At 48.1% G+C, this 12,135-nt stretch overlaps 1 protein-coding gene across 2 annotated transcripts in view; it reads right to left on the bottom strand.

The window, feature by feature from the left end:
- Nucleotides 1–11,327, bottom strand: part of Scamp1 (secretory carrier membrane protein 1) — a 93,705-nt gene extending 82,378 nt beyond the window's left edge. Inside the window, exon 1 of one of the 2 annotated variants that reach the window (XM_028871653.2) lies at nt 11,309–11,327. Coding sequence is in view for 1 of the 2 variants with exons in the window: in XM_028871652.2 (XP_028727485.1) it covers nt 10,741–10,797 (57 nt within the window). In the remaining variant the exon portion in view is untranslated. Of the gene's footprint in view, nt 1–10,740; nt 10,892–11,308 lie in introns of those variants that run through there. The other variant, XM_028871652.2, reaches the window with a different exon arrangement.
- Between the last annotated feature and the right edge of the window lie 808 nt (nt 11,328–12,135).

The raw sequence follows: 12,135 nt of genomic DNA, 5'->3' as shown, positions 1-12,135 counted from the left end.
GTAAAACCTCCTCACCTTAGATTTGGCCATGAATTCTTTAGATATGACACCAAAACACCAACAACTAAAATCAATGTAGCGGTACACCTGTAATCACACCGCCTGTGAGGTGGAGATAAGGGGATCATGAGGGCCAAGCCAGCCTGGGCTACAAATAAAGTTGAAAATATGTCAGAGACTATATAAAAGTTGAAAATAGGGGAGGGGGTGGGAGGGGGGAGAATAGGGGAACCCGTGGCTGATATGTAGAACTGAATGGTATTATAAAATAAAATAAATAAAATTTAAAAAAAAAGTTGAAAATAATAAAAACTGAACTTTATCAAGATAAGAAGCTGATGTGCGCACGCACGCACGAATGCATGAGTATGTCTGAGTGTGTGTGCTGAGGACCAAACCCAGAGCTCACGGACCAAAAAAGCAAGGGCTCCAGCCAGCAGAGCCCGCTGCCATTTCTACGCTTGAAGCTCAAAGGACAGCCAGAAAATCAAAATGGGAGAAAATGTTTCCAAGACAAATAACTGATAAAGAACTCATATCTAGAATATACTTTAAATCTCTTAGAGCTACCTCAGTTTAAAAACAGCTAAATAGCCCAATCTCAAAACAGACAGAGTGTGTGAACAGACATTTCTCCAAAGACACACAATGGCTAATATGTACACAAAACCATCCCCAACACTAGGTGACTACGAATCAAAACCACAAGTCTCAAGACGGCCATAGTAGTGCAGGCCTGGAATCCCCAGTACTCCAGAGCCTGGAGCAGGATTAATAGCTAAGACGGCTAAACTCAAAACCAGACAGTCAGAAGCATTGCCGCCACACGGGGAAATATGCATCCCCCAGCAGCCCTGGTGGAAAATGGTTTCACAGTTCCTCTGACGAGAGTTGCCATATGACCTGAGGACATACCCAAGTGATCTAAAAAGAAGCATTCAAATGAAAGTCTGTACGAGTACAGCAGCATTATTCACAACAGCCAAAAGAGGAGGAAAACAGCCCAAGTGTCCAACAGCTGATGAACTGACATTATTTGGGGAACAGGGCGAGGGCCAACTATGGCGTGAACCAGGCCCTTGTGCATGCTAAGCAGGAGCTCTCCCACGGAGATCCACCAGCTCCAAAGTCTCCATTCTTAAACAGACCCAGCGCCAAGGGCCACGGAGGTGACTCTGGCTTGTTCCCTGGGCAGCTGTGACACAGGAAAGGGAACAGCACTTTGACCCCAGCACAGATGTGAAATCAGAAACAGTGGCGAGCGAGCCCACCTCCACGGGACATCGACAGCCAGTGAAAGTGGTGAGTGCATTTGTTCCAAGGTCAAACCCATCCCTTCCTACTTTACAGTCCACACTCACTGCTACAGCTCCCCTGGTAACTTAAAGACATAAACTTTGGATCTGCACTATTCCAATATAATATTAAAATTACATATAAATACAGCTTTTATTCACCATCGTTTTGAAAAAAAGAGTCATGCTGCATTTACTGTTCGTCAATTTTCACTGAAATAAACAGATGCCGAGGGAGGGATGTTTAAAACACACAAAAAGGACACAAGCTTTTGGAGACACTAGCTTCTCCAACATCCTTGTAGTTCAGGAACAGCTAGACTACATATCAGGAAGTCTAAATGATCCTCAGAAGCCCCAGAGACGGCTCCTACTGAAGGGCTTCCCTTGGCCAAGTACCCTGATAAGCTCAGTCATGTGAGGCCAACGTCACTCAGCAGAGGCCTTGATTAAGCAACTGTATTATGAACAACTATTGAGGCCAGCTCGTTCATCAGGAGCTGTGCTCAGAGCATAGCGGTCTCCAAGAACGTGAAGCCTCTTCTGCTTACACAATCAGTGTCAACCCCAATATCTACTGGGGTAGAACATCAGAGAATGTGCGAGCTCACAAAATGCTACGGTTATAGACATGGAGCATCTACAGAGTCTCAAAGTGCAGACAGCTCAGACACAGAAATCTCTCCCTTAGCATCTCTACAGACCATCCAGCCTCTGCCGGAATAATCCCATCGAGTGTTGGAGGACCTACTTCTACAAAAAGCATTGCCAGGCTGTGCTCACTGATTAAATAATCTGTGTTGGGACAAAGTCCACCTTGATGCAGAAAGCCAATAAGCCTTGGATTCTTTATCTAAAGCAACAAATAATAAGTTTGTTCACTTAAGCAAGCAAGAGACGTCAAGTACCTGATTGCTGCTTACTTCCCTTAGCCTGTGGTCGGTCGATTAAAATGCTCAGAGTGCTTTGGGGCTGCCTTTGACTTGGTTCTGACCCAGGTCCTTCCTAGCTGCTCTCACTGGACACACACATCACTGTGTTCAAACCACTCTGACCATGTACTTGGCTAATGAAAACAGTAAGTGATTACCCCGAGCAAAAGATTGCGGGATTATTAATTGTTTAGAATTGTCCCTCATCTCATTAATCCAATACATGGGTTTTAACAACTGTATCAAAGTGGTGGTTTGTCACAATAAGGAACAATGAGGGGCTGGGACAGGATCTCAGTGGTACAGCACGGGTCAAAGGGATGCCTTGACTTCAGATGCCCAGAATCCATGGAAGGCCAGGGACAGCACACGGATCTGTAATCCCAGTGCTTCTACAGCAGGACTGGGGTGACACAGGGGAACCCCTGGACACTGATGTGCACAGCAGTGAACAACATGCAACTGTCTCCAAGGAGGTGGAGAGCAAGGACCCACAGCGAAGGTTGTCCTCTGACCTCCACACAATGATGTGGCACATCCTGTCCACCCATATTCACACAGACATCATTTGTACACACTCTCAAACATACAAAGAATGGAACCACTAAATGTATTGAATATGCATCCCAGGCTACAAAATATTAACCATATTTAAGCATGTTTAATATTAGTAAATCATATTATTTAATAATAATATTGGCTGAAGAACAATTTCACATTTTGTCCCCAATCATCACCTCCAGCATGACTGTTGTTAAAGCCATGAGCCTGTTCTGGTTTGCTTTCTTGCTGCTACAACAGAACAGCCTGGCCAAAACCACTCAGGGAGGAAAGTGTGGAAGTGTAACTTACATGGCACAGCCCATCATCAAGGGAAACCAAGGTAGGAACTCCAGCAGGAACCCGAAGACCGGAACTGATGACGTAGAGACCGCAGGAAAACACTCCTCACTGACCTGCTTCCTCGGGGAACCTCAACCACCTTCCTTACAGAACCCAGCACCACCTGCTCAGGGTGGGGGCTGCCCACAGGGGGCTGGGATCTCCTACACGAATTGGCAATTAAAAAATGCCCCAAAGATCTGCTCCTCAACTGAGGTTCTCTTTGAAGGCATGTTAAACTGGCACTAACTGTAGCAGATCCCTCAGTAAAACTGTGCCTGAATACTGGTTTTACAGGCACGGCAGCTGCTCACTGGGCCCCAGTGAGTGTCCACTGGCCTGGAAATGCCCAACTGGACTGAAGCATTTCTAAGCAGGGCTGATCCTGAACACCTGACACTAATGAGCATCCAAGCACAGGTTTGTCTCAAGCCAATTAGAGATGTTTTTAAGGCATGGTTTGGACTTGAATAATACTAATGAAAATCATTAAGAGCCTGAACCAGCGACTGGAAGGAGGAGTTCCTTCAAAATGAGACAGGCTCCTGGCCTCCAGTGTTCACCAGGGGAAAAGACCTCTTGAGAAGGTGCACTGAAAACCAGAACAAAGTGGAGCTCGGTCTGAAGCAAAGAACTCGCTCCTCCTCCTCTGCACAGGGATGCTACCAGGTACCAACTGCTGAATGCCGCCCACTCCTCCTCCATTTTAATGGCAGTCTACCTCAAGCCTTCACCGCTGCCTCACCATTTTATGCCTGGCACAGCTTTTCAGTTCACAGGTCTCTGTCAGAACAGGCAGCCATTCTTGTGAAGAAATGGAGTCCAATCCCCAACTCGCCTCTTTTTTAAAATCTAGGATGACTTGTGGCTTATTTTGACCATCGGGAGGAGTGGCATATGAACCCCAAAACCCTTAAAGCTTTGGCTCTCACTCTCCTTCCACACTGCTGCCTTTGAGTTTGCAAAGTGCAGGCTGCGCCCAGCAAAGACAGCACACGGGAAAAAACACCCCAACACCTGCCTGCACTCATTCAAGCTGTCAGATAACTGAAGGTACATTTAAAAAAAAAAGCCAGCAACTCTAGCTCAAACATCAGGATCATCAGCAAGCAACTGTGTTTGGACATTGTTCATACTAAATGGATCACTGAGACAGTGGTAAATAATGCTGCATTTTAATGGGCAGCACCTAACTCAAATACAATCAATAGCTAAATACGTGCTTTTTAAAAGTGCTAACGGGGGACAATAGAGCGTGGATTCAGGCAGTTGACAAGGATGAATCACTGTGTCCCTAAGTAAGACTGAAAGATAAAGGTTTCAAAACGTAACTATTACAGAAAAAAACACTGGAGCCTTTTCCTAATGCTATCCAGTCTCTAGACTCTGGATTTAAATGCGTGGAGGACAGAGATCACCTCCCTGTAGACGGCACTGTAAAAAGAGACAGGACAGATGACACTGTCCCCGTTACAAAATGAGCAGGAGCGGCCCTGGAATCGGAATGTTTCTATCTCCCCACACACCCACCCACGATGGGTTACAGGCCAAAGCCGAGGTGATACCGCCACAAGGAAGAGCCCTTCAAAGGTGGCTAAGTCACAGGGCTGCGGCCTCCCCGCCTGAATTAATGCCCTTATGTGAGAGGACCCAGGGAGTTCCCATGAGACTCTCTGATGTGCAGTCTATAGAATTACTGATTCAGATGCAACACTGTGTTTGTTAGTGCCTCCTCTTGGACTTCCCAGCTTCTGGAACCATGTGCAATAACCCCATGTTTATAAACAATCCAGTGTGATACATTTCATCATGGCTGTCTGAATACTGATTAGCAAGCTTGAATGATGGCAAACAGTGACAAAATTCTTTTCCAGAGGTCTTCTAAAAACCCCAGGCTGGCCACAAAGTCATGATTTTCCAGTCTTTCCCACCCAAGAGAAGGGATGGCAGCTGTGGGCTACCCCATCAGGTTCAAGCAAATTCTTAAAATGCCCCTAAAATTACCCTACGTAAGAAGTTAGACAGGCGAGATACTACTTTGCAGGCTGCTTTTAAAAGATTACAGAGTCAGAGAACAGGACATCTCTCTGCAAGGGAGTGTTTGCTCAACATATGCTCAAGGCCTCGGGCCCATCCTCCGACTGCAACAAAAGAAAAAAACCAGAAAAGATGCCAGTGGTGCTGGGAGATTCTGCAAGGCATCATAAATCACACTGCATCTAAACTATGTATTTGCTTCTACACATACATACCCGAAATAAAATTTAATTTATAAATTAGGTACTGTAAGACATCGACAACTAATAAAATAGATCATAACACATGCTATAAAACTTACGAACTATTTCTGGGAACTAGAGAGATGGCTCAGTAGATAAATAAAGTGCTTGCCGAGCAAGCATGAAAACCTGAATTCAGATCCTGACCACTCCCATAAACGGCCAGGCATGCTGCCACACTGGAGGGGCGGAGGCAGAAGACCCCTGGGGCTCGTGGCCAGCTATCTAGCCAATTATCAGGTCCAGGGTCAGTGAGGTCAGTGCAAGCCATGAGGAGCAAGCCTTGAGCACATGTTAAGCAAGCACTCCCTCCAAACGTAAGACAGCTCAGCCTGCAAATGTACTTACCACACGCACCTGTAACCCATGCAAACATGAAAGGAGAAAGCCAGAGCTGTCCTCTGACCACCACACGTACACCATCACGTGTGCACACATGCATACATTCATGGTAGTGATGAATAATAATGATTTTTAAATAAGGTAGAGGAGAATGACAGAGAAAGACACTGGTGGAAAAACACTAATATCAGATAACCTTGGCCTAGACTCTAGAGTCTAGCAGGTGAACAAGGATAAAGCACTTGGTACTAGTAATGAACTAAACAAAAGCACCTTATTAAAGCCACCACACACTGACACTGTCTACATGCTTCCATATAGTCCTATGAGTGCCCCTACGGAGCAAATATGTCCTAGCTAGGGTCACTACTGCTGTGATGAAACGCCATGACCTAAGAAACAACGTGGGGAGGGAAGGGTTTATTTCAATTTACACTTCCAGGTTACAGGCCATCACTGAGGGAAGTCAGGACAGGAACTGAAGCAGGGCAGGTAAGAACCTAGAGAGGCAGGAGCTGATACTGAGGACATGAGGGGAGCTGCTTCCTGGCTTGCTCCTCATGGCTTGCACAGTCTGCTTTCTTAGAGAACCCAGGATCACCAGCCCAGGGATGACACCACACACAATGGGCTGGGCCTTTTCCCACCAATCACTAATTAAGAAAATGTTCTAGAGCAGTGGTTCTCAACCTTCCTAGTGTTTCAACCCTTTAGTACCATTCCTGTAGATGTAGCCATCCGTCCTATTAAATAAGAAACACAGAACCAATGCAAAGAAGAAAGTCAGGAGATCAGAGCTAAGAGCCTTACCCATCTGCTGCAGCTAGTCTCTTCAGCCAAGAGACCTCCCCGAAAGAGACTTACTTCCTGTCTGTTTGTCTTTATATAGACTTTCTGTTCTGCCTTCTCATTGGTTGTAAACCCAAACATATGACTGCCTCGTCACTGCCTGTCTGTACAGACCTCCAGGTCTTCTATGGTTGGTATTGAGATTAAAGGCATGCGTCTCCAATGTTGTCTATATCCTTGACCACACAGAGATCTACCTAGCTCTTCTACCAAGTGCTGGGATTAAAGGCGTGCGCCACCACCGCCCAGCTTTCCGCTATGGCTCTAACAGCTCTGACCCCCAGGCAACTTTATTTATTAACATACAAATAACATTTTAGTACAAATAAAATACCACCATACGTTCCTCATGTTGTAGAGACCCCAACCATAAAATTACTTTCATTTCTACTTCCTAACTGTAATTTTGTTACTGTTATGGATCGTAATGTACATATATGACATGCAGGATATCCGATATGTGACCCCAAGGGGGTCATGACCCACATGTTGAGAACCGCTGTTCCATAGGCTTGCCTACAAGCCCAATCTTATGAAGGCATTTTCTGTTGGGGTTCCCTCCTCTCAGATGACTCTAGCCTGTGTCAAGCAGACATAAAATCAGCCAGCACAAGACATCTGCTCCTATTTTAGAGACTAGTAAGCTGAGGCTGAAAGAAGCTGAGTGACTTTCCTAGGCCCCTCAACTAGTCAGTGATGAACTGGGATCAGATCGAGGCCTTCTCTAAGCCCACACTCAGATCTCACTTCTGCTACATGCCACAGAGCCTCAAGTCTAAGCCCCACATAAGAAACTCAGAACAGAGCTGACGCAAGGGTGCTTGCTGCGCAAACCCAGGGCCTGAGCTTGATCCCCAGGAATCCACAGGAAGTGGAAGAAGAAAACTGACTCCACAGATGCGCCCTCTGACCTCCGCTCGCACACTGCAACACTGGCATCCCACTCCCATACACACAATAATCATCAGTCTTTAAAAAGAACCAAGCATAGACGGCTACCAACAACAGACTAGGAATCTGGACACACAGTCCGACAGCAATCTACACGTGGGAGCAGTCAACCCGTCCCCTCTGCTTTTTCTTCCATAGATGAGATCTGATGGATTATATCTGAGGACGGATACTTCCAAGCTCTGAATTCTGAGTCTCCTTGTGTTCTGAAGATGAATTCATTTAAATGTTATTTCCGTGATTTATCTAATTCAATTACATTAAGATACAAAAACATACGAGAAGGCCTAACACTATCTGGTCCCCTATTAACATCCACCTCCTATGAACAACTGGCGCTTCCTCCAGCATTTAATCGTTGGTGTTTAGGTCAGCTGGGGGGGGGGTCTATTCTGGCCTCTACTGGTTGTTAAAGCAGGCATGCCTGCCCTCGGCATCAAACCAAGGCCCACGAAATTAGAGGTCTGCTTCAGATCTGCTGGATAAATGAAAACTGAACAGAGTAAGGGACATTTAGCAACTGTTCAAAAGCTACACGTTGAGTATGTAGAAAATATTTTTCCTTTATTTTACTTTTGGGGGCAGGGTCTCCCAGTTTTAGCCATATGCTGGCCTCAAACTTGTAGTAATCCTCCTGCCTCTACTTCTTGGGTGTTGGAATTCGGGCATTAAAGCCCCATTTTAACAACTCCTAAGCGGAGTTTGAGAAATTTCCCAAAACTAGTATTTTGTTTTGGACCGCCATAGAGTTTTGATTACTTCAGCTTTCTTGTGCACACTAAAGGACACTGAAATTTCATAACGCCATTCACTAGGCCTACCATAACCACTGGAATAAAGCGGGTGCTCAAAGAAGACATAGGAACTGAATTCAGCGAAGAATTTTACCACGGTCAACAGAATGAAGTAAGCCACTGTGCTTCTGTCATCGAAGGCGATTCTATTCTGAAATGATTTTTCATGGCTCAAATGAAGAAGTTCACAAATGTGTCCTGACACTACAGTGCAGGGAAAGAAACCCTGAGAAACAACACCCATGAGGTGTGATGAGAAAGGTCTGGAAATCCAATGGTCAGGAGTTCAAGGCCAGTTTTTGCTTCAAGAGTTTCAAAAGCCAAACACACACAAAGCAACATCAAGCAGGAGATAACTAAGGACTGTGGGTAACAAATGTCAAAAACAAGATTTAAAAAGAAAAGTGACCATAAGGAAACAGTAAGAATTCTGGGAACTTTGTAAATAAGGGTATGAAAAAAAAATACTATTTCAAAAGCTGCTTCCACATAAAATGAAGCCAGAGCAGCAGATATAAGGGTTCCTTTGGGACACAGGAGGGTGGCTAGTAAAAATGGAACAAACGATAGAGTCAGGGACACTGACAGTGGTGTGCAGCCCCCGACACACACACAAATGAAGAAACATGGCAAAACAGAAGTCAACAAAACCTTCCTTAGATGTCAATTACCCCCTTTAAAGCATTTTATGGACTTGAATCATTGTTCTGAATGCATCCACTTACAGAAAACGTTAATCATTTTCTACCATGATTAATACTTGAAAACTATTTTGTGTTTAGAATTATCACAGCAACCTTGCGCCTGGCAGAAGAGGAAGGAGTCCCGGCAACATTACATGTCACAAAACAGCAGTCTGTGATAAGAAGCCAGGATCTCACCCTAACAAGAGACTAATAGGAAAGGAACCGGGAAATGGGTGACCAGATGTAAAATCAACAGCCGCGTGGGCAGATGCGTAATAAACAGTATCGACGAATTATCAGAGCTAGGAGAGGCAAATGGGTTCTTAATGTTTCACCTTTAAATGTTTTTAAATGACACTCAATTGGCAAATCATGAAATGTTTCTTTGGGATATCCGTAATTTAAGAGCAGCCCAATTTCTCACTACACAGAAGTGAGTCCAATACTAAATAAAACAAAGCTTCAGGTGGGGTGGGGGTAGGGGAGCCCGGAACTTCCTTTCCAATGCACCTGAGTGGTTTATCCAATCACAGCATTTGGGAGGCTGAGGCAGGAGGGTAGAAAGCTCAAGTCCAGCTACACTACACAGGCAGACCCTGACTCAAAGCAATGAACAAATACCGGAGCAAATGAACGAGAGGAGGGGGTTGGAAAGGGACGGTCAACTGGACGATGGCAAGTTTTCTCTGCGGGGATCACTTCATTAAAATAATCCTTCATGAAGTCATGAGGTTAAACCATCATCAGAACAGGGGTGGCTTTTTCCTTCAATAATGCCGGTAAGCCACAAAAGGACTAAAAAAAGGGAAACCCAACAGGCCAGAGGCCGCACTTGGGTGGCCACAAATTAGTTCCTATTTCACATTTGTGACTACCAATTAAAGTTTGCACCGCATACGGTCAGGAAGATTAAGAAACGACTAACCACGCTAACAGTTGGAAGAAATTGCCTTGCTATGTACGCCTCACAGTCATTAAGGGACCCAAAGTACTTTTCAAGGCAGAGTTCGGTCGCGGCATTAATTTGAGGGCAGAGGACCAAGATCCAAACGGCCTGCCTGGCCATTTCTGTGCCAAGCCCGTCGGAGGCTGGGGATCATGTCTACTCCAAGAGGGAAAGCAACTCACGTGAGGAACGGAATCCTCAAACAGCCGGGGTGACGCACTCCCCGCTTGGAACACGGCCCAGGGTCTACCTCGCTAACAGCAGCTAGGTGGGGAGATGCCCGCGCACACTATTGTTTCCAGATGTTTATTTATTTTTAACTTCTGTTTGATGCCAGTTCCCCGAAGCTGGGCCCGGTGGGGAAGGGGCCCTCTGGCAGCGCCACTGGTGGCTCCGGGCGCAACCGAATTTCGATCATTAAAACACCCCCTTTATCTTTTTATCGCAGCGTCCCTGTACCCGCGCCTCTCACCCGTACACCTCTGCCATCACCGCACGCAGCACCGGTGCCAGGTCCCCATGACAACCCCAGCCCGGGCGCCCCGGCCTCCGGGCCCCCGCCCCGCGGCCCGCCGTGCCGGCCGGCCGGAGTAGTGGCGGCCACACCTGCCCGGCTCGGCTGCGGGCCGGACTCCCGGTCCCCGCGGGTCCGGGGCCCGGCGCGACCCTCTCCAGGTTGGTGGCGGAGCCGGTGACGCTGCGACCCGAGCGAGACCCTCCGGGCAGGGCCTCCGCGGCCACCGCGACGCCCAGCGCGGGCTTAGGGCCGCGGCCCGGCGCTCACCTTGAACGGATTGTTGAGATCTGGATCGGCAAACGGGTTGCTGTCAAAATCCGACATCGCCCCGGCACTGCGCGTCACCCACCCGAGCCCGGCGCCGAGACACAGACGAGGCGAGGCCGCCGCCCCCCTGCGCGCTCACGTCGCCGCCGCCGCCGCCGCCGCGCCGCGCAGATCCGGGTGCAGCTCGCGGGCCACCTCGCCGGCCGTGCCACTGAGCATGCCCGGTGCGGCGGCGGCCCGCGGCGCCCAGCCATCCGGCCGTCCCTTCCCGCCTGGATCGGCGCTCCGGGCTCTGCCTCCGACCGAAGGGCGAGCGCAGGCGGAGGGCAGGTTCCAGGCCCGCGGTCCCCGGGACCCACCTAGCGCGGCTAGGGGAAGGGGAGGTGCTCGGTGGAGGGAGGATGGTGCGCGCGGGTCGCACGTGGCAACGGGGGGCTAGGGGGGAGGCAACACCTGGAGAGCGAGTTGCAGAGGTGGAGAAACATCCGCTCCAGGTGCCAAAGAGGACAGCCCCCCCAAGAGCGGAGGGGGGGGGTCCTAAAGCAATTGAAAACACCCCGGCCCCCACCTGGGAAGCCCAGCCAGTCCCTCCAGTCCTGGGTTACTGCGAAGCCACGGAGAGCGGCTTCGCGCTGAGGATCCGGACTGGCTCCAAGAAAAGGCAAGATTCAGTGCCGGGCCCAGCCCCTTGCCTCCATCCTCCCTCCCCACTCGTAATCGCTGGGGGCGTGGGGAGGCGGAGCAGGTGGCGGAGTCAAGCGATCAAGGCCCTCAAGTTAATGATAGTGGAAGAGAAATTGTTGACTTTTATTTTCAGGCATTTGGACTGCAGAATACACACCTCTTGGCTTTTGCCTGTTTTCTTCCCAGTGCCGGGAATGACTGTCGAAAAAACGGTTCTTGTAAATGACGGACACATTCTATCAGTCATTGCTCTTGGCGCCACCCCGGAACTTGTTGAGAAGGCATGGCTTTCCCAACTCTAACCTTCCTTCCATTCTTCACGGAACGGCGCTTGGATGAAGCTGTGAAAACCCAGATTTTTTTTTTTAAGTGGGGGGCCTAAGAACTGGGAGAACCTAGATTTAATTATCCGTAGCTTTTTGAGGGCCTTGCACTATACAAAGTCACCTCGGCAATAATAACTTTTCTTCGATGTGAAAGAATCACACACACACACACACTCACACCTTGCTGTAATCTGGTAGAACCCAGGTTGGGATGGCAAAGCAGCTGCTTCCACCCAGACAACTAACAGCACCAACTAATTAGGAAGCAGGCACCCAACAGTGATCCCCACAAGGTGGGAAGACTCTAGATTGGGGGAGGGGGGGGACACAATCTGTTCGGCTCACAATCAGATCCTCAGCAGCTGCCCTGTACCTGGTTTCTGAC

This window comes from Peromyscus leucopus, chromosome 11 (genome assembly GCF_004664715.2).
Source record: "Peromyscus leucopus breed LL Stock chromosome 11, UCI_PerLeu_2.1, whole genome shotgun sequence".
NCBI classification, from domain to species: domain Eukaryota; kingdom Metazoa; phylum Chordata; class Mammalia; order Rodentia; family Cricetidae; genus Peromyscus; species Peromyscus leucopus.
Note: the sequence above shows the minus strand (reverse complement) of the source record. Positions and strands in the feature narration are given on the sequence as shown.